Source organism: Talpa europaea (genome assembly GCF_964194135.1).
Source record: "Talpa europaea genome assembly, chromosome: 2".
In the NCBI taxonomy this organism is placed as follows: domain Eukaryota; kingdom Metazoa; phylum Chordata; class Mammalia; order Eulipotyphla; family Talpidae; genus Talpa; species Talpa europaea.
This window is the reverse complement of record NC_140068.1, coordinates 92,614,865-92,642,308: the sequence shown is the minus strand read 5'-3', so window position 1 is coordinate 92,642,308 and position 27,444 is coordinate 92,614,865. Positions and strand designations below refer to the sequence as shown.

Here is a 27,444-nt window from a genome sequence, read left to right as displayed (position 1 = left end):
TTATGAAGCTATAGCTCCAAACAGTTCAAAGGAAACGGTAGCTTTCTAGAAGATAAAGGTGAGAAATCAAAGAGGTTATCCCCAGGGGCAAAGGTGGGGTAGAGTGGGGTCACTGGTCCTCAAATGTGTAAGTTCACAAGGATCAATGAATTTTTTCTCTTCACACTGGGTCTTTGAGGAAAGCATGTTCCAGAACTAACTGTTTAAGAGGTTTACTCTCTTATGTATAGTTTGAATACTAGAGATTTCAGCTATGAAAATCTTCAATTCAAAAAGATCTTAAAGAGTCAAGCATTAGATGTCGAACAGCAGTAACCACTGCAGTGAATCAAAGAGGGATTTATTCTGTAGATGAGGCCTTGGAATTTAGGACAAAGGCATTTACAGGCTTAAGAAAAAATATATCCCAAATATCCAAGTCTGTGTTTGAACTATTAGGCAGTATCTCATTGGGGTATTTTCTTTTTCATTTCTTTGGACATAATATGTCAGAGAAAGAGATGCTACATCTTCCCCCCCTATGTAAGGACAAATTATTCAAGACAATATGGGGAGGAAAATATCTTACATACAAAGAACCATTGAGATTGGTTTTACAAGTTTTGGAAACTTTCTCAAAAGATTAAAAGGTTACAATGTAAAGAAGATCTTTTCTATGGGTACTATCATAAGAGTTTTACATGGATTTATTTTTTTCTTATGTCCTGAAAGATGTTGAAATCAACAGAGTTATTTTTGTTCCATGCTACCGGCTTAAAGGTCTTGTCAGACCACAACAATTTTTGACTCAAGATCAGAGATGTCACCATAGCTTGGGGGAATATTTCTCTTTCATGCTGAGCACAGAACAAAAGATGTGCAAAAGGCTTTTAAAAGCCCCACAACAGTGGTGGTTTGCTTAATGCATTTTTGCCAGAAAGTTTTTTTAAATGTTTGCTTTAATAAAATAGACTTTAAAATTAAAAAAATATTTTAAGCTGAAGGAGGCATATGGTTCAAACTTTAACAATTTTAAGTCAGGGATTCTGGACTCACTGGTTAAACCCTCAGTCTTAAAACATGGAATGATATTTCTTAAAAATGCATCAATAACTATAAATTTTGATTTCTTACTAAAGTAGGATCAATAGTGTGGACTTCAAATGGTAGGGGGAGCCCTGTACACTGTACAGAACATGTCCCAATACGATTTGTGTTGCTTTTGGAAGCAGAGAGGAAAGATAGGTGACAACACCAAATTTTCCCATGTCTTAGCTCCCACAAACCATCCTGGGGTTTGTATGGTGTGAAAAGGAAAGAATCTCTGAGAATCTCAAGGGAGCAAGACTGTATTGAGAAGAAACATACAAATAAAGGGAGCCTTAACTTCTGAATGCTGAGTTCTCAGAATTGAGACTCTGCAATCAAACCACACATGATGCCTGAGGGAAAAACCTGCCTCCCTGGGCACTCTCCAATTCTAGCCTGAGGGACCAGCCCAAGGCTTTGGGGAAGCAGAACAATCTTCTGGGTGAGACTGAGGTAATGACTCCCAAGGGGTGAACCTGGGGCCCCTGGGGGCATTTGGTTACACAGCTTCAAAGACTACCAGTCTTCCAAGTGGTCTGGAACTATTCTATTCATACTTGCAAGTAAAGTAGTTACTAGAAAAAAACCTCAGCAAAACACATAATTTCCACTACCTTCTGGAAACAAAAGTTAATCTAGATTGAGGAAGCAGAATCATGTTATGTTTTTTAGTAGACTTATAGTGTATGATGAAAAAAATATTGTCTAAAATATGAAAGGTTCTTAAGAGAGCCTATTTTACTACTCTTGTCAATTAATTACTCTTTTACTGGTTTAAACTTAGTGCTTTGGGGAATGAAAAATGGACGTGAGTATTATTAAATCAAACGATTATACACATTTTTGGACCTGCCTATTAAGAAGTATCTTATTTCTGAATTCTGGCTCCCATTGTGTCATGTCTACATACTTTTAATTCTGAAAGGGGAAATGGCTGCTCTCCCCTCTGCCTTTAGCGCTAGGCATCCACTGGACAAGTTAATGGACTGGAAAGCAGGCACCCACAGAACTAACCTCATTTGTGTAAACAGTTTCCTAGGCAATCTAGGGAGGACCATTTAAGCACCCCATGACTCAGTTTCTCTACCTATAAAAAGAAGGGCTAATACCTTCTTTCTCTCTACTTCCTTATGAATGTTGCCAGAGTAAATGAAATGAGGTTTACCAAAGTATTGTGAGATTTTCAGAGAAACACAAGACCTATGCTTGGTACTTCCCAGTCATAGAGAGTCAGGTTCTTCCTCGTGTGGAATAGGTTGTTGCTGCCAGCATTTCAGAAATTGGGGTGTTACACCAGAGGGAAGAATTTTATTCCCATGAGCCACCTTGTGATTGTGAGAGGAGGTGGGTAAGGTAGGAGGAACCAGTAACAATTCTACAGACCTGCAAAAATCTATTAGTACATGCTAGTGTAATATGCAGCTGGCAGTTTCAGAATAACCAAGAAAGCAGTTCCTCTGGGTCGATACTTGCTGGGGACAGCAATTTCTGACCTACTGAATTAGATCAAGATCATCCAAGTCATTAGACCAAAGAAGTCTCTTTGTGTAATAGTACAATGGTTAGGAGGTCTCTATCCTTCAGAATAAGGGGTCTGTCTACATCCGGACTTGTAAAATAGTCGCTGTTTTGACACTTCAAAAGCTATCACAATTGAGTGAGCAAATCAAAATCCATTTTAAAAATCAAAGACACAAATTGGCTTATAATTTATCAGGGAAAGGGAGAGTAGTAATTGCCTTATGGCTATCCCACTTTTTGGGGGACAAGGCAAGAAGGAGAGAGCAAGAAGAGAGAATGAAAGGGAGAGGTAAGATTCCTTACAGAATTGATACGGTCTTCAAATGTTCATAATTTCCTTAGGGTGTGTTCGTTGCCAAGTTGACAGATGTTGCTGGGAAAACCTGTACTATTCTGAAGAAAGGCTAACCTTTCAAGAGTGGGAAAGCAAGGAGGGAGGCAACCCATCCGCTCTGTGAAGAGATGACATTAGGCTGGACAGCAAACTACCCTTAGCATGTGGATCTTTGAAAGCCTGTGTGATAAAACTGCCAAAGAGAACTATCCTGGGAGAAATCTCATTTCACCATGTTTTTCCTTGCCATGAGTTTAGATTAGTTTTTAAGACTAAATATTAGAATGCCCTAGACAAGTAAATGATTATTAATCATTTTTTTTTTTTTTTTTGTGGGACCCTTGCCGGTGGCCGGGGAACGAACCGGCGCTGCAGAGGCTGTGGGCAGCCTTGCAGCCCAGCAATCAACCGCTGCGCCACCAGGGGAGGCTCATAATCATTACTTTTTTTAAGCCACCATGACTCTGAGTGATAAGTTGCATAACATTCTCCTAAGAGAAGTCAAGGATATGCTCTTTTATACGTTCTCCCAAGTGTTTGTCCACATTTCATTCATTCTTCTTTTTGTACTTTATACATAAAAGAAATGGGATTTTCAAAGCAGATTGCCAGTGATCTCATCCCTTACTTCCTCACTGGTTGCAAACTTATGTGGCTCTTCTGCTTGCTGGGCCCTTGACATTTCTTACACAGGCTTTCCAACTGAGGATCAAGAATGCTGAATATTGATTTATAGAACAAAATGGTACTCCTGTGAAGCCCTATTCCTTTTCTACCAAATAAGAAGAGAGCACATTAGGGTTTCCTTGTTTAAGATTCGTAGGCTGCAAGTCAGTCTGTGCAGCAAAATCAGCATTCTATGAGGCACAGCTGGGCTGTGGAACAAGAAGGGAAAATGGAGCCTGGTCAGACCATCCATTTCTAATACATGTTGTCTTTGTCCCTCTCCTGAAAAGATCTGCACCTCCTTTTTATTCCAAGCTAGTTTTCTTGTATTGTCACCTCAAAGCATTAGACTCAAAGATTCACATACTCTTGCTCATTAATGTGACCATTGGTCATTTCTTTCTGTGCCCTCATTACAACCAATGTTTTTAATCAGCTCTGATAAGGAGGATTCACCAAATGTCTTCTTGTGGAAGGCAGATTAGCCAACCTACCCATTTAAAGATTAACAATAATGTGCCATAAGGAAAATTATACCTCCAGCATGAAAATCTGCAATTGGGGAACCATTTTAGAGGATCACATTCATTTATATCAATTATCTTGTTTATCAAAGACAATGAAACCCAAACTGGTAGTAAAAGGGTACAGAGTGCACTGTGAGGAATAATTAGGTCTTACCCTCCCGGAGGCCAATAGCCATTTACCACTTCAATTTGGGAGGTGATGTTTACAGTGTCTGTTTTATAACTCTCTTCACATTAACTTTCAAATGTCAAAAGCAAGCAGTTAATTGTTTATTATACAAAATGTCACATATGTAAAATACTGAGACATAAAATTATTATAACCAATCTACCATAAGAAATCCTGCCTCTTAGATTTTATAGCTTGTTTGTCAGTCTCTGGATCTCAGCTTAACTGCCATTATGTGAAGTGTGTTGCCAGGTAGTCGCTGTCTGATGGATAATCTTTGTGTGCACTGTGTCCTCAGCTGAATGAATAATAAAAATAACATGATATGAAAATGACCATAATGGTTCAAAGTAATAGGTACTGAGAAGAATGGGAGATGTCTGAATAGCGATGTCATGTGTTCTGATTTCCTTCCAGCTCTGAGAGTAAGATTCAGAGAATCATGATGCAAAGTTTATAGAAGCAGTTTACACTGACCAGACTGAATGTGCACTGCCTAAGCTGTCCAAAGTCACTAGGTGTTGTCACCAACACCCGTGTCTATTCCAGAATTCCCATCATGAAACGATGCACCAGCATGAGGATTTCTTTGCTATTCACCTGCCATGTTTAGAGACCAAGTTCCCTCCCTTTGCTAACCACTATTCCATTCTTGTCAAACCCATTGCTCTGGAACAATTTCTTTTGTCTTTAGGCTTTAAGTACCCATATCTTGTCCAGAGCCATAAAAATCAGACAGAGGCAAGGAGAAAAGTGCAGCAGGGAAGAAGTGGGAATAAAATAAAGTTACTGTATTTCTGTGGGGTAGAAAAGGAGGGCCCAGGAAATCAGCTGTTGTGTTAATGAGATCAGGAAGGCTCCTATATAATCTACTAAACACAACTCATACACCAAAATATTTGTGGCTAAAATTGAGCAAAACAAAAAACGGGCGAAAATAAATATCAGTTGATTATGGATCACCTGTTCACAGCTGTCGATGGGGACACAGTGGAAAACACACCATTTTGTATGCCTAGCAGATAAATGTCCTCTGGCATCACTGAAGTCTTGGATATATGTGAATATGCTTGACTAATCCACATGACCAAAGAAACACTGGAAAGCCACAGCTATGCAGCTCCTCAAGTCATCAAAGTTATAGCTAGAAAAGAACCTGGAGTAGCACTTAGCTCAAAGAGTAGATAATTTATTTCTTATTACATATTGAGTCAGAAAAAAAGGGAAAGTAGTGCAAGTCATTTTAATGTAACTTTGGTTGCAAATCACTTAGCGATGGGTCAAGACACGAAATGTATAGGCCCATTTCACTTTATAAAACAGGAGCAAACATTCTAAAATAAATATTAGCCAACCAAATTAAATAATTATTTGGAAAATACATCTTATCTGAATAGCAATTATCCTAGGGATACGAGTATAGGTCATCATCAGAATATTTATCGTTTCAGTGAATTAAAGAAAAAAAAACCTCTGAGTGATTCTGAGCAAAGGAGTATTCCAAGAAGATTACTCTGGCTGGAGTGGGGAGACCCTGGAGAAGGACTGGTGGAGATGTGGGACACTGCTGAATACACAGGCAGGACCACAGTGCGGGAGAGATGTGGGTGGCTTGCACTTGGATGACAGCAGTCGTGGTAGCAAGAAGGGAATAGATTTGACATTTGGAATATAGTATCCTATAAAAGTTATTTCTATAATATAAAAATATCTCTGATGATACATATTTTAGTGTGCTTCCACAGCTCGCTAAAGTTTTACTGAGGTGTGCTTCCAATTTTTTATAATGGGCATCTACTACTGAACATTAATTCATCAAAGAAGCATTGGAAAAAAGCTCCTGGGGTAAATGGTTCCTAAGTTTTGAGTATGAAGAAAGAAAACAGGCTCTAAGCCCTTTCCTAAACTATTATTTGCCACCAGAGACCATTTTTCTGTCTTCTAGTTTCTTGTTAGCAAAATGGTAGGTGTCCAGCATGGTGGGGGTGGGGGAGACCCACTTCCCACCACCACCACCACCAGGAGACCTGCCTGCACTGCTGATGACTCTGAACAGAGAATTCCATCAATTCATATTTAATATTATAGAGAATCATTTCCTGAAGATTCTAATGTGAACATTCTAACACCTTCTGCACTTTTACATCTCACTTGAGTCCCTCACTTTTACATTCTACTTTATTACCATTTTAGTTGATTTCATCACAGCTTCATGGAAAACAACTTCACCAAAGACCATTTCCTGTCATTATGAGGGCAGAATTGAAGTAATTCCCTGCTTGAGTACTAGGTAGCTTTTATGATAATTTTACCACAGGTAATGTTGTGATTTTTAAGTACATTGCTCTCTTGTAGCACTGTACCAATGCCTGTCTTTAAAAAGATAAGTATCAAATGCAACTATAAAAGAAACATACCCATCTTCACAATATTAATGAGCCAATAAAGTCTAAAAGATTGCTGCATCCCAGACTGAATCACCTACCAGGCACCCACTATCATACAATCACTTAATTTTACTCTAATCAGTGACATGCCCACACCCGTTACACTAAATTATGAGGCAGGAAAGGACCATGGGGTTTAGAGGCCCCCTCCCAAAACATTTTAAACAGCCTCCACATCCTAAAGGTTTCATTTAATTCACAAAAGCATGGCCCTCACATCACTATTTAACAAATAGGTAATACCGCAGTATCAAAAAAGGCTATTATTAGAATCTTCCCTTGCAGTTGCCCCCTCCCATTTGAAAATCACTTTCTAGAGACATAATTGACTTACTGTTATGGACTAAATTATATCCCATTCAAAAGCAAAACAGTGAAGCTATAATTCCACCACCTTAAAATATGACTGTATTTGAAGAGAGGGCCTGTAAAGATTTAAGATTATATCAGGTCGTAAGGATGGGGCCCTAATCCAATATAAGTGCTGTCTTTATAAAAGGAAGAGGAGACATTAGGAATGGGACTGCATGAAGAAAAAGCCATATGTGGACACAGAGAGAAGACAGCCATCTACAAACCAAGGAGAGAGTCATAAGGTGAAACCAAACTTGCTGACACCTTGATTTTAGAGTCCAACACCTAGAATTATGCGAAAATAGGTATTTTTTAAGTCAATGTATGTTTGTGTGTGTGTATTTATGATAATCCTAGCAAATGATTACATGTATATATAAAAATATATACATTAATTTTAAAATATTGGCAGCAATATAGCTATGAAGATGGTATCCTATTTCTTCTGTTTTATGTGATAGATAGGGCATTTCCCTATGTTACAAATGGCTTGACAGAAATTTTGATGTGTGAATATACCATCATTTATTTCATTATGCCCAATTGTTGGACATTTGTAGTCCTTCCCTTCTTTTCTGATTATCATAAATAACTCTGCATTGAACATTCATATAGAGGAAATGCTCTTCCTGAATATTTCCTTAGGATAAATTACTAAAGGCAGAAACAGTAGATCAAAGGGCTACTTTTATGACTTTTAATACATATTGCCAAATTGCCTTCTAGAAAACTTGTCCCATACATATCTCAGCAGTTCATGAGACTACCTGCCCATTTTGTGACAGCTTTCCCATACTAAGTATTTTAATTTAAAATATCTTTGCCAACAGAATTTTAAAATGAAACTTGACAAGCTGATTTTCAAGTTCACTGGAAAAGAAAATTTGAAAGAATAGCCTAGAAAATTTAGCAAAAGAATAACTATGAGTTTGGATTTGAGTACTATAAGGCAAAATAGATTATAAGCTATAGTTATTTAAATGATGTGACACAGAATCTAAATAGATATACAGATATATGATATTTTCTATTTTAGATGAGGTAAAGAATTAAATAATCAATAAAGCATTTCAAAACAATTAGTTACACATTTTAGAAATGAAAGAAAAACTCCTACCTTAGAGCAAATACAAAACAACAAACCACTGACAACTATTACAGTTGTCAGTGAGTCTTTTTATATTTTGGGTTGGGAGGGAGTTTTTAGTAAGTCACAAAATTCAGAGGCAAGAAATGATTGACAGATATGGCTAAATCAAAGTCAAAATTTTCTGTACAATAAAGACATTGTACACAAAGTTAAAAATTAACAGTCTGGGAGAAGATATTTGCAATGTATATAAAAGTGAATAAATATTCATAATCTAAATAAAAACAAGCAATGAAAAAATTGACAAAGAATATGAAGAGTTAATTCATACAAAAGCAGAAATGTCTAAGAAATATAAAAAGATACTCAATTTTAGTAACAACAAAAAAACTAATGCAAGTTGGAACACAGAATATTTTACTGTATGTGCTTCTATATTGCTGGGTTTCTTTTTTTATTCTTTTTAAAGAAATTTCATATATTTTTTACATCATTCTTCATTTTTGGACATTGTATGCTTTCTCATCTCGGTTATAGTCCCCATGAAATTCCCACCACCAACTCACCCGTGCACCATCACCATAGTCCCTTGTGCTCTTTCCACCCCTGTTTTGATCCTGCTCCCTTCTCCCCTGCTGCAGAATGTCTCTGGTTTATAGTTGCTTGTTGATTTTGATTTTCACTTTTTATAACAACTTTTTTTCCCCTCCCTGATACCTTATTTGGATCCTCTACATTCCTCTTATAAGTGAAACCATCGGTATTTTTCTTTTTCTTTCTGGCTTATTTCACTGAGCATGATCCCTTTCCAGCTCCATCCATGCTGCTGAGAATGTCATGAATTTATCTTTTTTGATTGCTTACTAATATTCCATTGTGCATATACACCACATCTTCTTGATCCAGTCATCTATTTTTGGACATTTGGATTGTCTCCATAGCTTACCTATTGTGAACAGTGCTGTATTGCTGGGTTTCTGATGAGAAATGATTGTTTTATTACTTATGGAAATGATTTTAAATTTAAAATCTTTGCCAATAAAACAGGCCAAAAATGTATCTTGTTTCAATTTGCATTTACTCATTATTAAGACCAAACTCAAGCTTGTTGACTATTGTATTTCTTTTTACTCCCCTTATAAATAAATTGTTCTTTTACATGTTTTTCTTTTATGTATTTGAAAGTATGTCATATGCATTAAAAATAAAAAATCATTGTCATGTGTGTTGCAATTTTTGTTCCCAGTTTGTCAAATATCTTTAAATTTTGTGTGTTGTTCCTATCTTTTATTTTTATTCTCACCTTGAGAACAGGTAAGTTCTTATTAATATTTCTCTACAAGTTCTTTTGGAATAATGTTGCAAACCTAACTCTCAATGAAAAACTATTTTGGTATCAGGATGAGGACTATTGTGTGTTTCCACTCAACAATCTCCCCGCCCCCATTTGCTGTATTACTCTTTCATCCGCAACTGATATGATATGTCATATCTTTATTTCACATCACACTACATTCGTACATATGCTGGGATCTAATTTGTAGTTGGGATGACTACTTAATTCATCTACCAGTTTATGCTTGCATTAATATATACTACTTTATTATGCCATAGTAATTTTTATATCTGGTGACACTAGACCTTTCATTTTATTTTGGGGGCGGGAGAGGTGAATTCCATTTATTTACTCTCTTGGAGAATATTTTATTGGAATTCTGAGTAGTCTTGCATTAAACTGGTAGGTAAGATGGAAAGAACCAACATCTTTACCACATTAAATTTTTCAGCCAGGAGTGCTTCTTCAAACAATTATAAACAACTATAAACAGTGTTTTTCAAACAATTATAGTTTCTTTACATTAGAACCTGCATATTAGATTTATTAACTTTATTTGTAGGTAGGTGTTTGTGAGGGGGAAAAAAACTTAAAAATTCCAAGTCCCCCTGGCATGCCCATCTCACACCTATAGTATTTACAGGCTCCAAAGCATCCTTCTGTGTTCTCCTTTTGCTGCTGATCCTTACGCTACTCTAATGCAATATGGATTCTAATGGTTCAGATGGGTGATCCCTGGCAATATGCTAGGAATGGACTAGGCATAAAAGAGAATCATGGCTCATAGATAAGTAGTAGGCATTTTATAGTTTTTATTGCTATTATGAATGGACTATCCCAATATTATACTTTCTAACTGGTGATTGCAGGTACTTGAGAAAACTATTGATTTTCATATATATGATGGTATCTGGCTACATTTCTTGGAGCTCTTATGTGTTTTGTAATTTTCAGTTCATTTCTCTGCATATATTAGTATATCTTCAAACAATCATATTTGGTCTCTTTTCAGCAATATCTATCGTATCTATTTCTTGTTCAAATTTCTTCCCCCACCCCCACCACTAGAAGTTCCAGAGCAATGTTTAGCAGTGCTGATGGCCAGCTTCTCGGGCATGCAACCTGTGCTTTCACACAGGTCCTGCACAGCAGGAACCCACACTTTGCTTAATGTGCCACTGTCTTTGTCTTAAAATTCTTTTTTTTTAAAGAAATGATTCTTTTTCTTTTTAAAGTTTTATTTTTTTATTTATACAATAGCTGGGGTACAGGCCAGAGGCACGGGAGGGTGACAGGACTCACCAGAGACAGAGTGGGGAGCAGAACAGGCAGAAAGACCGAAAGCACTGCTGAGGGGAGCAGTGGGCGCAACAGGAGAGATCTGCCGCACCATGTGGGAATCTCCCTGGCCGGCCGGGAATCGAACCCGTGCTCTGTAGAGGCTGCAGACAGCTTCACAGTGCTGTGCTCAACCCGCTGCGCCACCAGGAGGCTCCTGTCTTAAAATTCTTAATAATCTTACCTTTGAACTGGTGTTTGAGTAGAGTCTGGTGGGATATTAAAGCAAGCCTATGAATAGAGGAGATTGACTAAAGATGTATTCGCAAGCCCCTGGTGCCCCACTTTGTGTACAATGTTCATGAAGCCCCATGAGCACAGTATTCCAGTGACCCACCAAGTAAGGGAAGAGTGCTGTGACTGAGTAAGCAGGGCTGCTGACAGCCTGGGGAAGCCACACTACCTTCAACCCAGTACTCGCCTCCAATGAAGAAAAAAGGTGATAATATTACAAGAAGCATAAAGGACCAAGAAACTCTTTTTCACTCTTGTTATTTCTCTGTACTACCCAAGTACTTAAGCTGAAAATAATGACACAGAAAGAAAGGGAAAGATAGGGCAACCCATGGTTCCTTTTCCCTTCAATCCTTTCCTGCTCATCAGTGATCCAATGGTTCAGACTGTTGTTAGAATGTAGAATGCAGAAATAAAAACAGTTTAATTTTGTGCAGAATTACCATTGTTCTCATAAGAATTAAATACATATACATGTATTAGTGACATTTTGATTTTGGTGACTCTGCATATGAGATAAATGCTCTTTTATTTGCACTTAAAACTGTCATTGCACAATATAAAGACAAATAATAAAATTCATGCTAGTAATTTAAGAGCTGAATACATTTATTTTTTTACCTAGAATGACATTAAACAAATAGAAACACCATGCTGAGTTGAGAGAAAGCAAAAGAAAGAAAAGAAGCGATATCAAAGCACCTTCAAGGGCACTTTTTCTTGAACTTTGAACAAGGGTCCTACATTTTCAATGTGCACTATGCCCTGCAAATTATGTTGCCAACTTGAGGGTGATAGTGGGTATCTTTTTGTTTTAGTCTTTATGGACGTCACCTCTGATTAAACCTCACTGTTTAAAAAATGGGTCACTATATTAGAATACTATTGATAGTAAAAATTTGGAAACACCTATATTTCTTTTTTTTTTAATAAATTTTATTGTTATATTCCCCATACAATTGCAGCCCCCCCATTCTGACCCCAATCCCTCCCCTCCCGCCCCCGCCCCCCTAAAAGTGTCTCTGGTTCATAGTTTTTTGTTGATTTTGATTTTCACTTTCTTATAGTTATTCATTTTCCTGGTCCCTTATTTAAGTTTTCTAGATTCCTGCTATGAGTGAGACCATCCGGTATTTTTCTTTTTCTTTTTGGCTTATTTCGCTGAGCATGATCCCTTCCAGCGCCATCCATGTTGCTGCAAATTGCATGTGTTTATCTTTTTTGAATGCTGAGTAATATTCCATGGTATATATGTACCACATCTTCTTGATCCAGTCATCTATTTTTGGGCATTTGGGTTGGGAAACACCTATATTTCTGCCAAAGGGGACTAGTTAAATCAATTACAGCACCTCTATTCAGTAGAATATTCTGCAAGTGTAAAAAAGCTTGAAAAAGTGCACTCTCTCTCTCTCTACATTGGTCTCTTTTGTCACCAGACTATCCTTCACAGTTTATGCTAGAGAAGTATCTTGCCCTTTACAATGCAGGTCTTCATAATGCTAGTTTGAGGCAGACCATGATTTATGAGAAAGTGATATTGTATAATGTTGGATATATGCTTCAAGATGTCTCATTTATAAACAAACTGTGCACAATTAGATTTACCTAAATACACACACATATCCCATTATTTTCCTGCTATACCAAGGAATACAGTGTTGAAAAATTTCTATCCTGTAAAATATGAGTAAATTCTGTCAAATAACAGCAATAAAAACTTTTTCAGGTAGTCTTTATTCTTAAGGGGAAAATGCATGAAGAATAGTAAAACTTTTATGTACAAAATGACCTCACACCAAAGCAAGAAACCTCAATGACTGTGAGAAAGTCACTTATAAATCATCTCCCTTCACCCTCTCCCCAAAGTAAGAACTGTAGCCCAGTCTTATTTGAGAACATGGATTCTCCAGGGTAGGAAGCAAACAAACTGTATTATATTCTATATATATTACTATGGGATATTTATCTTAATATTTTTAAGACTGTAAGATCTTATGAGAAAATAATGCTTAATATTCTCCAGGGGAACTGTAAGAGACCACAAATAACTCTAACTTCTTCTCCAAATCCTACCTCTAGATGCAAGGTGGTCCACTGGAGTGGATCAGAGATAATTAAGAATTTTCAGGTGCTGACCATTTTGTGTTATTCTCCCTAACCCTCCACTCCTTTGTCTCTTTAAGGGCTGGCCCATTCATCATCTCCATCGGGAGGTCTTCCTTGACCAGCCCCCAACTCAGGTCAGGTGTCCCTGATCCAGTGTTTGGCAGTAGCTGCCAAAATGTCCCAATACAGGAGTTATATTACTGGGTTGCCACCTTCTGTTTAAGTGTCTTTCTCCTCCATTAGCTCATATTATCCTCCAAGGCAGAAACTACACCTGTGCATCGTTCTATTCCCAGTGCTTAAGATACACTTGGAAGCCTCTTAATAAATGTCTGCTCAATGCCAAGTAATTTACAGTAGATAAAGGAGTTAAGCTTCACTGACAATTAGAACCAGCCTTAATACCTGGATAGTGAAACAGGCTGGGGAAAGCACAGCCTCTTGGTCTAAACTAGTACAGACTCAGTAGTACTATTTTAGAAAATTATTTGCATTAAGGTCTATAGGTTCCTTCTGCAACTTGAAGAAGTTTGCTTCTTTGCCACATTCTCACACACTCACCCCCTAGTGAACTCCCTGATTACACTGTCTGTCTCTCTGCATTTGCACCTCTGTCTCTCTGTTAGCTCTAGAGAGATATTTACTTTTCAAAAGTAGTTACAAAGCATAGAAGTTATATCCCTGGTTCAGTGGATGCCAAAAGCCCTTCACAGCACAGATTTCCAACTCTATTTACTTTCCCAGGAACTTTGAAAGAATTTTAAACACACAGTGACAATTTCAAAACACTTTTAAATGACAGTAGCAACTGTAGACCACCTATGTCTCTAGCTCCTCCAAGGGGACTGTCAGCCATTTCTGTTGCCATGTAAACTAGCATTTTTGTAATGCTTCATATTGTTTATTGAATTCTTGAAGGCCCTGCTCATAATACAGTTCTTCATGAGGCTTTATCTTACTAGGCAAGAAAATACATTGGGTCGCTTTAAACAGCCCAATTGTTTAACCTTTTCCCACACTATGCTTCAGTCTTTGCTGTTCTCTGTTCCACATATTTCTATGTCTTGCCAAGTGCTTATCCAGCTACTACGGACAGGATGGTAAGTTTCCTGAGCCCCCGTTACAATGTCTGTCTCTGCATTTGCACCAGTCCTCTGTCAGTTTTCAGCTCCATTCCCTCCCTTGCTCTATGCTGCATATCGAAGGCTGAAACTCTGTAAACTACATTTTTCAAGCTTGACAGCTTGGCTTTTGGTGAAGTTCTACTAACAGAAGAAACTGGCATAATGCTAGAAGATAGAAGGAAGAACGAAGACACTTCTTTTGGCTTCTGGTTACCCTATAACAGTGCAGTAGCAGGTGAATGTCGCTCCAGTGCTCCTATTCAGCAGCACAGTTCCACGGTGGCAGTAACAGTGAGATTTTCTAGAGCTTTAGCAACAGAGTTCCTGTGCTTTTGCTGCCTATTTGGTTTCCTACATCAATTACTAACAAGAAACTAGAACCAAAAAAGTCATGAGTGTTTGTGGACCCATGTTGCCAGACATGGAAGTAACATTTAACGATCTAAAGATGGAAATGGAAGCTTCTTTTCATTCTTTGAACAGTGAATTTTGAGCTTAGAGCTCCAAGTTCTATTATTATCTCTTAAGCAGAGGTTGAGAAGGATAAGGATGGAGCTTACAAGAGAGCTCATGTTTTCCAAAAGAAGCAGGAGACCTTAAGAAGGGAAATAAGATACTCTATTATCAGTGTAAAGTACTTACTGCTCCCCCAAGTCTTACTAAAAAGCATATTCTCTATTCATCAACAAGACTCATAAGAGGAGAGCTATTTAAAAAAGAAAAAAGAAATGTAAATGACCCTTAAACATATGAAAAGCTGCTCAATTTCTCTCATAAGGGAAATGCAGTTAAAACTGCACTGAGATACCATTTCTCACCTATCAGACTGGCAAAGATCCAGAAGTTTGACAATATGTTCCACTGGCAAGGCTGTGGGGAAATGTTCATTATCATACATTGCCAATGAGAATTTAAAATTGGTACAATCACCATGGAGGTGAATTTGGCAATATAGCAAAATCTTGTGTGCATTTACCCTTGGACCATGTAATCCAGTTTCCAGGAATCTATCCCAAAGACATATTAGCAAAAACAGCAAAAGACTTATGTACAAGGCAATAGCTCAACTTGCAACAGAAGAAGATGGAAAACACCCAAATCGTTCATCAATAGAGAACTGGTTGAATAAACTACAGTACATCTGCACTAATGAGTACCTTGTAGTTATAAAATGAATAAATATCATTTTTTACAGACCCAGCTCTAGGATAAGAATTAGGTAGGAAAAAAGCAAGGTGAAGAAAGAATATATAACATAAAGTATGCTTCCAATTACTTAAGAATGTTAGAGGAATACAAAATATAAATTATATATACATTTACTTATTTTTTACCATTTTTTTACATTTACCATTTTTTAAAATAAAAGGATAACCAAAATCATTAAAGGGGAGAAAGAGATTGCTTATAGGAATACAGAAGATAAAAACAGAAGCGGTTGTCTCTAAAAATAGTTCTTCAGTAAATTTGATTTTGCAAGCATGTATATATTTTACATCGTTGTGAAACAAAAATTTTAGAAGTCGGTCCCTAAATAATGAAAGCAAATGAATCTAGCTATATTGAAATAGTGGCATGACCACACAGAGAATTATTTTAAGTGACTTTAATACACAGCAATTTTTTTCTTTCAGCATTTTAATTTAATTATATATATATATTATATCATTCTTCCTTTTTGTACAAGTCATACTTTCAAAACACAGTAATTTTAATGTATATCTATACTGGGATGTACCTTACAGGCCCCAAATTACAAATATCTTAAACTACTTTCAGAAATCATATGGCTTGTGGTAGTATTGGCACTGTAATTCTGAGCTATTTTATATGTCCTGGGGATAAGCAAATGAATTATTGTGCTATGTCAATGGCAATATGGAAAAAGGAGATGAAAAATCAAAAGATTGAACAAAGAATTTGTGTACTGAATTTTAATTAGAGTTAGTGTTGCACTCATGATACAATTTACCTGCTAAGTATGTGATAAGTAAATATATATACATGCATATATCTATCTCCTAGTTCGGTCCATGGAAGAGGCATAGAAACAGTGTCCAACTTAGTAGCAAGTATTACCTCTAGTGTTTAGACTGAGTTTTTCAAATATTTCCCACTAATGGGAACCAGGGTTTCTTGAAATGGCTGATTCCATTTCCTCAGGGGCATGAAATATACTGGATGATCCCCTGGTACATCTTGTTATGCCAGATATCATGGAACTATTTGAGGAATACTGAGGTCATGTCAAAAGGACTCAAGAGCCATAGGAAGAGGCTAAAGAAGGGGATAATTTGATTATCAATAATATTAACTGCAAGGGATTAGAAGATATACAAATTTGTTTAATTCTACAAATTTGAAATGATATAAACGCCTCTTCTCCCACCTCACCTCCACCCCCACCCAAGAAAATATCTCACAAGCAAACCTCACCGATCATTTCTGGAAGATCCTAGGTAACAATAACCTCTGAAGTTTGAAAACTGGTACCTGGGCATATTATATCTCAGGATTACCAAATAAATATGGATGAAAGTTTTGTGTTTCCAACTATTTAACTAGAAGGAATGATAGAATTAAAATATAACCATTTGGCAAACCCAAATTATGAAAAGATGAATCTAGGAAATAAATCATGAGTGAATGTGAGTAACTGAAAGAAAGGAGCAACCAAAGATGTTCTGAGCTTCTTGACAGACACAGATCACACCCACAGAGCATTCCTATAACAGAACAGAACTGGAATCAGTGTCTGATCTCTCTAACTTGCAAGTAACAAGCACAACAAAGAAATATGTTAATGTCACCAGAAGACTCATTCACCCAAATCAGGCTGTTAGAAATTCTACAGGAAAAACCTAGTTTCTTCAATAAATAAATTGTAATTAGAGAAAGAGGTGGAAAAAGAACAATGGAAAGACTGAGATAGACTTGTGGCAGGGAATCTATACCTTTAAAGACATAAGTAGTATAACAACTATCTATTGACACTATGGACCTTATTGGAATTCCCATTTAAACTACTTTCAGAAACATAAACTCACTCCAGACTGATCTTATTAGAGACATTTGAACACTGACTGTATATTTAACTTGTAAAGGATTACAGTTCCCAATTTGGAGGTATTGTAATAATGTGATGATGATGGCTACAGAACAAAGGACTTGCTTTTAGAGAAACATACTGCAATATTTATGGGTAAGAAGATAAAATGTCTGTGATTGTCTTCAAAATAATCTGATGGGGAGGAAGTAGGTAGCATATATAGATAAACTAGTTCTGTAAGCTGGGTGATGGGACTATTTTCTCTACTTGAATAACTAGTGGGGTATTCAAAGAAGTGAATTTAAACACAAGATTAAAGGAAAAGAAATATTTGACAATTATTATGAGGAACAGGAGAATGCCCTGTAGTTAACTGAGAGTGGAGCGCCAAGGCAAACACATCTTTGGGAGGTTGACTGCTTATAAAAGAGCAGTCACATCTACTCTAATTATTCTCTCCATGCCTCAGTGATAAGACCGGTCAGGGTTTCCTACAAATGATCCTAACACAGAGGAGACTACTGCATCACAGACTGTCTTTCCTGGGTGAAACTATATCCCTGCATGATCCAGAAGCAGCCACTAAACAAGAAGGGGCTGTGGAGCCCTCAGCAGCCAAGGTGGGAGAAATGCTGTAGGTAGCTTCTGAATCTTGATCTAGTGTGTGTGGTCAGAGGGGCTGTACCCATGGATCTATGAACCCACATAGCTTCAAAGCTTCCCCATGAATCTGCACAGGGAAGCATCCTGAAGAATCACACGCTGTCAATAAAAATGGGGAGGAAAACCCCTTGGTGGGACAAGAAAACAAAAATCTTATAAAGCTGATGCAGTTACATTTATTTATGTTTTTTCTGGCATCATTATACACTTTTAAGTACTAACATTAAAATCTGATTTTAAAAAACAATGCAAATACTTTGAAAGTGATTTTTAAAGCCTCTAAGAATAACTGCTCTAATTAGAGTAGCCTGAACCATGAAAGAAAACTGAATCACAAAACAAAAGAGTACGGTTTGATACCCTAGGAATTATTCACGATAACATTATTTTAGTTTTACCTTTTTTTCTCCCCATGAAAACCTGCAGTGTGTATCTGTAGTTCTCAAGGGAGGAGTACATATTTCACAGGATAGTACAAGGAGTAAATGGCAGGCAGCTGCAATTTAAAAATAACTCCAGGTGACTCTGACATCTACTAACCCCCACTGGAAGACACTCCTTTCCTGGAAGTCCCTGCTGGGTGGCTGGCTAAAGCTTGTGTGCGGCCAAAATGCACCTGAGATCATCAGCATGGAAAACTGGCCTTTACTATTTCAAACACTCCTTGAAACTAAGCAGAGCTGCCATGTCAAAGGACAATGAAATCCCCCTGCACTCCCTCACAACTCACATACCTCCCTGTCTGCCCAGCATGGGGGATGCTCTGAGGTGAAGGTGGTAGGGGCATGGCCAGAGGGGAGCCTACTGCTGGCCATCTGTTGACAAGTGTACATGCAACTCTGCCTACCTGGACTATTGCTCCCATTCTGTTGAGGGGTGATGACAGGCAGATGACTGCAGTGCTCTTTTTGGTCAAACTTGTGAGCATCATAGAAAAGTGACCTTACACCAAAAACATCGCTTGCATCTTTGCAATCTTTTCATCTCCTGACAGGCCTAAGATTCCTATGGCCTCTGGGATTGATTAATTCAGTTTGGACAAAACATGCAGACCAACAACACCCTTCCTCACCACAATCTAACATTCAGGCCTGTAATGGTGGCTCATGGCTCATGCCAGATAGGCCTGTGTCTTTCATAACTACAGTTTATGCAGACAGTGCCTTCTATGCAGCCAGTTCAAAAGGCATGCTCTGGGTTGAAATGAGCACCCAAGTGCTACACATTGTGTGACTACAAAGGTGGCTTGGTTTCTAAGAACCTTCTCAGTGAGGAGCGACACAATCACACAGCCAGGCCTACAGTCTAGATGAACACAAGCTACAGGTGAAAAGGAGAACTTTTCCTACAATCCTCTATCACTATAATTCTATGCAACCCAGAATTAAAAGTCTTGATAATATCAGTTAATGCTGCAGCATTGTTAACTTTAAAATTACTTAAAAACACCAAAATTATTAAAAATTACCTTTAATACCAAAGATTACATCCATAACAACTTTAAAACCAAAGTACTCATTTTATTTGAGTTAACAAAAAAAATTTCTACTCCTGCTATTTTATTAGTCATACTCTCCCAAATTATGTAAGTAAAGAATTACATTAGGACATACCAGGTACTTGGAAAATTTGGACTTACGATCATCCAAAGAATAAGTAAACATTCTTTTTAATCTAGCTACCACCAAGTTTTTAGAGCATGTGTCCTTAAGTTTTACTTCCCAGCCCAGACTAGACTTGAGAAGAAGAGAAGAAATAAGTCTCTAGGAACAAAGAATTCTATTTTAGGTGCACCAAGGCAGGGACATCTTGTCCCCCCAATTGAATATACAGAGTCCCTTTTCAAAAAAGTTGCAGTAAAAAGGGATTGATTCAAGGATCTAATTTGCCAAACTGATCTTTGTAGGTAATGAGTGCAAAGCTGTGGGTATGATAAAAAGAGGAAATAATCAGTCTGATTGGGGAAAGCCACTTGTGACATCTAGAATGTCAAGACTTCGGATGGACTGCATACACTACCAGAATAAATATTACCTTAAACAAAAATAAGGCATAACAGAAAACAGCCAAAGAAACAACTAAACCAAAATTAGAAACACTCACAAGATAACTTGACTGTCATAATGATAATTCAGTTACTCTGGTCTTCCTCAAATTATATGCAGGCATTTTCATGAGATGAACTTAGTTAAATAGGGCAAATATGGACTGATGTGTCCATGAAAAGAAGATAGTCTCCTAGCCGAGCAACCATTCTTATCAAATCAAAGGTCATAACATCTGCATAATATCTGCATGTCTGAAAAGCATGGACATTGGATCAATATTTTACAGACTTCTTTCCTGATCTTCCCTCCATTAAAGTTTTGGTATTAAAGGTTTTTTCATGACTACTACAAGTACTCCCACATAGCAAATCTGAATGATTCTCTAGAATATTTTCAATTCTTATCTACTAGTACAATATTTATATTCTTTTAAGGGTACTGGAATTGTTATTTTGACTACTTCTAAAAATATAAGCCTATGTCACTCAATCATAACAATCATAAGGCATTCAAATCAACCAGAATTCTTAGAGCTGATTAGGAGGTGGATTAAGACAAGTTAATGGAGTAACAAAATATTTGAAGATAAAATATCTAAGTATATAATTATAAAATATAATTGTAATACTTACCTATCAGCCCCTTCTCGAGAGTGAAGGTTTTGTTTGTAAACATGCATTCAAAAGCCACAATGTGAAAAATCTTGTTCACTGTGTTGTGAGTTCCAACTATTCGAATATACCTGGGGGTAAAAAGGAAAGAAAATTTGTTGAGGAAAATGAGCTTCTATCACATCCAACCCAAAGATAACAGAGTAAGATACCTTATGTAAATATGAAATGTACTCTGATAGGTTAAAAGAGACTCTGAACTTGACTTTAGACCCTGTACCTGCTCCTGGGGGCTAGCTCTAATGGAGTCTAGAAGAATTACAGCAAAATTAGGGAAATGCCACTCTCTAGAGAGTTAAGTAGAACTTAGATTTGATTTACCTAGAAAATCAAACCAGGTATTATTCCATTCAACCTCTGCATATGAGTATAGGTCCGTGAGACTAACAGCGTCTATCCTCATCTTGTGGTTGGGAGTATGCCCGCACACAGTGCACAAACACTCGGAAAGTCAAATGCTTTCCAACGCAGTGAAAAATTTCGGCCAGTGGAGACAAATACATGAAATCAAAATTGCCTTCTTGTTTAAAAGAAAAATCCATAGAAACTGCTGAAACCCACTCAGTTTCTTATATTTTACTATCATTCGTAAATCCTCACTGGGAAATTAACCCTATATACTTATGCCAACACCCTCCCACCCCCTTAACTGCTGGGAAGTCTTCTCCTGACCAGAGGAAGTGATCTGCAAAGGGGACCCAGCCTGCTCTGCAGCCTCCCTTCTGGCCACACCAACGTGGCTTGTGTAGTTTCATGAGCAGGTCTTGAGCCTGTTGGCCTGTTCACCCTCTGTACCTCCCTGGAGGCTTCACCTCTGACCAACAAGCATTAACCTTGGAGCAACTTTCACTCTCCAAAGGGACCAGATGGTTCACAGGTTAATGAACAGACAGGCTCACCCTTCTGAGAGTCACAGAATTCCCTGGGGAATGTGCCACACACCGTTACTGGAGTTCAAATGAAAAACCAGGAAAAATAAGTAGATTTGCTGATTATGCTCTCCCAAATTGTGAACTATGTGCTCTGCAGGATGGGGCATATTAAACGAACAGATTTCAATTAGGAGAGGACAGGCTGGGCAAGGTTTAGTAATACCCTTCCTCCACTGGGTAAAACAACCTTCAACTTCGATGATATGATTTCACTTCTGGGTTAATAGCTGTTCACTAATTCAGTAATTTCCTTAACATTTCTCATCGCTCTGAGTTAACTATATGATGTAAATGCCTATTTGAAAAATTCACATTAAGGAGACTATATTTGGGGTTTCTCCATCACGGGTTATTTTCCCTCCTGTTTCTTCAAACCTGAATCTCACAGCATTCCCTGCGCTCCTCATTTAGCCATCTGCTCCTTGACACGAGCTGATGCCTCATCTCCATAACCAACGTAAGTGCTGCCTCCTGCACTGGCTGTTCAGTGTCCACATAGCCACTGCAGGGAGACACCACTCTTCCTATGTGGCTGCATGCCCCACAGTCCTCTGGTTCAGCAGGAGGTTGGCCCAGATCTGTTTTCTTAGGACTGAGAGTAGACAGAATGTACCGATTTCAGTGGGTTTGGATGGGTGGGTAGGTAGAGTTCATGTAAAATAAGTTCTTAACGGTCTGGGTAGAACAGATTGGTGTCCTTTACTATTGGCAGTGACACTCTTTCTGGTGCTTTCTGGAAGAGAAGGGGTGTGTTAAGCCTGGCACCTTGGTCTGAATCTAATTTTGTCCATTTCCTTAAACCCACAGGAACTCAACCAGCATAGCATTTTCAACCGCACAAGATGGTGATGGCCTGAGTGCTGCTGTCTGCAGCTCTGCAGGGGATACAGGGAATGTGGTTTGGTGGAATCTGATCAGATCATTTTCCTGCTCCCAAGGTCGCAGTCTCTACCAAAAGGCAGACAGCTTTCCTAATAGTGTGCAAGGTAGAGGAGCCAGGAAGTGCTAGCAGGGTCTCTCCCCCTTGTCAATTCTTAAAGCTAATAGTCCCAGCTGACCTAAGGGGATGCAGTGAAGTTCCCTTCCTCCCTTTCTTTTCAAAACATACGGACTAAGGTTCCCCTATTTTAGTTAGCCATCATTTCCCCAATTTTACCCTAGCGCAAGTATCAGGAACGGGAGACAAAAGGCAACCTTCCCTCCCTCTCTTATACCCCAATTATAAGAAACTGAAAATAAAAAATTGTCCTGAAATACATTTTACAACCTTAATGATAGTGTTTGTGATAACAAACAAGATAATATATAAGGTTGGAAAAGCGCTGAGAGATGCCTCCAGATAAAAAGTTCTCTATAAATGAAGATAATGTTATCTCTGCTGCATAATCCTGAGGTCAAATTAGCAATTCGCTACTGTACATCACACTTCTTGATTAGCCTGCTATATGTAATGCTCATTACAAGTTTAATTATTCTAGTTCTACAATATTTTCTAAGTCCCCATAAAATTATAGCATAATTTACAAAAATGGCACAAAGTCCTTATTCAAATACACATTTAAAAACCGGTAACAAAGTCATAAAAAAAGAAGCCATGCTCCATGTCTCTAGCATAGGGAGATCTTTCCTTTACTGAAGATCTTTTCCTTGACTAGAAATAGCAAATACTATTTTCCTGACTAGAAATAGCAAATAGGCTTCCGTGAATTCCCCAGCTTCAGAGGATCCTGGAACTGTACATGAAGACCTTAGAGGGCCTGTCCAGCACAGGGGAGGAGACCTTGATTTATGAGCAATGCCCGGAGGGGAGAGGGAGGCAGCACAGGTACAGTCTGACCCTGAGCAGATTTCCTTAATGGGCTAGGATGGCGCATCCAGAGGCAGAAGAGATGATATTATTACCTGAGCTATTGAAAACCCATTGGGGTAAGGAATGGGAGAGAGTGCACACGTGCGCTCGTTCTCTCTCTCTCTTTTAAAACTTTTTTTCAAAAACAAAGCAAAATTTGCTTCTGGGCCACAACACTTAAACAGGAGAAATAGATGCCACATTTTCTCTGTCACAAAGGATTCTGAGAAAGAAGTAATACTTGAGATTAATTTTTTCCTTTCAGCATCATCTCTCCAATACACAGTCAGACTCTTGATTTAACCTGATAATAAGGGCAGTGGCAGCTAGTAACTTCATCAGTGTGCAGAGAGGAGCACTGCTGAAAAATACACCAGCTATCCTTTGTTCTCTCTGAGGTCCTCAACAGCAGCTCAGACAGTTGGAAGATAATTAAAACTTAAACAGAGCTGAGGAAGGCAGCTAGGCAACAGATTGGCCATTTCTGATGAGGATGAATGCTGTCCACATGAGCTCTCATGTAACAGTCTGTTTCCAAGTCTCTCCTCCCTTCCCCATGTTAGCTGTGTTCTAATCTCTCACAAAGACAGGTTTCTGAATGTGTTTCAATGCAGAAGTTTATAGGATTTATAATACTGTGAGTGAAGAGATTCTGTCTTCTTTAATAAAATGAAACCTAAGTCTTCCTAGGATAACACTCTAAAGCTGAAAGGCACTGATGGGGTCTAATGGAACCAGGTTTGTGCCCAGCTCATTCCCTGAAATGAGTGGTGTCACTTGGGGGAAAATGTTTTAAACCTTTGTTTCCCTTCTCTCTAAAATGCAGTCAACAAACCTTAGAGGATACTGAGATAAGTATTTAAAGTGCCTAAAGCAGTGCTTGGCAGAGTAGGATATCATTACTTAGAAATTCAAAGACTAGATTGTTGGATGCAGAATTTCCTGGTTTGGCATCTAAGAATGTTGGTGTCTGAGAGAGTATTCCTAACTGTAGATGTTGAAGTGGTATATCCACAAGGAGGGCAGACTTCATGAACACCAGTGGGGTCTCATCCTTCCTTGTAGGGCACCACATGCAGGCACTGTAAGCCACAGAAAGGAGTTCCTTTCTGAATGTGGAGTACCTGGCTCTGTGGTCGCTTCTGCTTTAAGTCTTTAGTCTTCAGAAAAAACTATTTAAAATGTTCTTGACATGACTTAGCTAGGCAGGAGGGAGCAAGGGAAGATTCTTTAGCCTGTATTTGGTTGAGCAGAAGAGTTTCTCACTGAAGAACTTTTTGTGTAAGCCTTGCAGTTTTAATTTATTAAGAAATATAGAAATTTCTTACAGAGAGATATATCATCATACTATGACCTACAGAGAGTGTCTGCCTGTTCTAAGAAGGTATAGATTCCTAGCCTGAACTCATGTTTGCATAATTTCTTGTGCGTATGTTACCACATTTAATTTCTAAGTCATATATTATACATCTTTAGTATACTAAAGAAAATAGAGAAAATCAGTAACTTGTATATTCCCACCTTAAGTAAATGCCTTGGTATCTCAAGTCTTCATTTCTGGGAAGCCACACATCTACTTAGGGTTATAGTTAATGCATAACCTTGCCTCTAGGTGATCACCTAACTTCTGTGCTGAACAGGATCTACTACTACAAGATAACACTGAATTCAGTAAGAAATATTTAAATGAGCTTACCAGGGATAAACTAAAGCTCAAATCCATCATAATTTGATTCTTTGGTAAACAAAGTTTTATACTCAAATTGAACTTCATATTCTTGGGTTAAACAAAGAATCTTGAGAAAACCAGAGTTAGCCTAATATTGGTACACAAGAAGGAATCGTTAACATTTTGGCTCTTCCTCTGAGGTAGCCATAGAAAACTCTGAGAAGAAAAATTGTTCTCTTCTATAGTCAGAGGCATTTCCCTGACAAGAACTTCAGCTACAGCGTTTACTAAGAACTTGTGACCATGTGGGGTTTAGATTCACCATTTCCAAGATTTCCTATTTGACCCTTTCTTTCAAGGAGTTACTAAAAAGGTACATAAATAATTCTCTAACCTAAAGAGCAGGTAATGTCTGTGCGTTCCCCCAGTTTGTATTTTCTCCTAGTGTTAGGGGGAAGTGATGTCCTGAGTTAATCCCATACAGGCTTTGTGGACTCCACCCCCACTCCAGACTAAAGCCATCAAGACTCTGGGAAAGACAAATCCCATCACCACCAAGGGAGGGTGGCTGGGACCTGAGGGTGGAGTTGGGCAGCCAGGTTGGATATAAAAAACCAAACACGTGGGCCTTGGGCTCTCTCTCTGGCTCGCGATCGCTCGCCTCCTGGCTTCACCGCTCCTGGCTGGCGGCCAGCTCTCAGAGTGCCATTTTGGGATTCCTGATCGGCGGATCGGGTAGGACTCATTTAAAACTTTGTCTCCCGCTTTTCTCCCAGAGCTGTACATTTCCTCATTTCCCCTTTCCTTGTAAATAAACCTTTTGTGAACCTTTCACGTGTGCCTGCAGTAGAGCATTGATAAGTCCTTTTAAGCGCGCGGGTGAGGACCCACAGTCAGGCACCCCGTTTTGTATCGGGGTTGCTCTACAACACTAGTTCTAGGTATATCTGTTAGTGCTCTTAAAATCAGACCACAGAATGGAGAGGGAAGTGACTTCAGGTCTTGTTGCTAAGGCAGCAAGGGGAAAACAGTTTACTGCCAGAATGACAAAAAGCTTCTAGAAAAAGCATGTTGCAAGAGAAAAGATTTGTTACTCTTTGAAAACCTTCCCTCTGGCTGATCTGTGGAGCTATAGATTCTCTTCTACTGACTTCAGCAAGGGACTCAGCAGCATTTGCTTATTTGAGAGAGGAAGAATTATTGAAAGGTTAAACACGCTGTCCAGAGTTAGCCTGAGCAGAGGCTAATGCCCTGGTGCCCCCGGAGCCTCAGCCCGGCAGAGGGAGCAATCAAGCCCCAGCACCTCCACTATGCACCCGGAAGGACACACACAACAAGAAGTCATCTCATTTTTCAGAGAAAATTGATGTGATATGGAATCATGTATGCAGAGGGCATAAGATGGGTAAATAATTACTAAAACATCAACCCTTGGTGCTACTCAAAATAAGAAGTCATTCCAACACCAGAGACAAATATCTAAAAGCTGTGTTTTTTGGGAAGGATGTACATTTTGAAGAGTAGGCTTTTTTTCCCACCTCCAAATATACAGTAACTGAAACCTGCCATAACAATGTCTTCATTTTATGAAATTATATTTGGACATTAGTGTTACAATAACCTAAACATAATATTTACATAACTCATATGAAACTGATAGAAATATATAAAATTTACTTGATTCATTTCAATCTCCGCTTGCACAATTACTAGTCAATAGCCCTTGGAAGTAATCAGAGTAAAGATGCTGTTAATTGTAATTTAATAAACACCTTCTAGAGAAATTGTGCTAAGCATTGTGAGGAATGTACCAAACAGACAGGATATAAAGATCATCAGAGAAGTTTACAGGGCAATTTACAAGGCAAGACTAAGACACATCAAACTGCATGACTTTTGACAGACTGAGTTGAAGGAAACCTGTAGGTTCTAATTAGAAGTTCTCAATGCATTAGGTTGGGCTAATTCCCTCAATTTTACTGGCTCAGGTTCCATAATGGTAGTAGTAGTGAGGAGAAAGACAAATGCTTCTTACCTATTCACAAGAGTAGCTTAATATTAAAATACCACATTTAGCAACATGAACTTGAAAAATCATCCCTGTGAATTACTCTTGCTTTCAAAATCAAAATAAACATGGGTAAAACAAATAATTGCCCCCACCACAATAATTATTGATCATCCAACAAATTTTAACTGAGTGTTTATTATATGACAGTAATGGTTGCTGTGTACAATACAGATAA

At 38.2% G+C, this 27,444-nt stretch overlaps 1 protein-coding gene across 1 annotated transcript in view; it reads right to left on the bottom strand.

The window, feature by feature from the left end:
* The window catches only part of BTBD9 (BTB domain containing 9), a gene marked incomplete at its 5' end in the record, with an annotated part of 335,693 nt that overhangs the window by 109,463 nt on the left and 198,786 nt on the right, over positions 1 to 27,444 (bottom strand). The window contains one exon of the mRNA XM_084256954.1: positions 20,710 to 20,819. Within this exon, the coding sequence (XP_084113080.1) occupies positions 20,710 to 20,819 (110 nt within the window). The remainder of the gene's footprint in view (positions 1 to 20,709; positions 20,820 to 27,444) is intronic.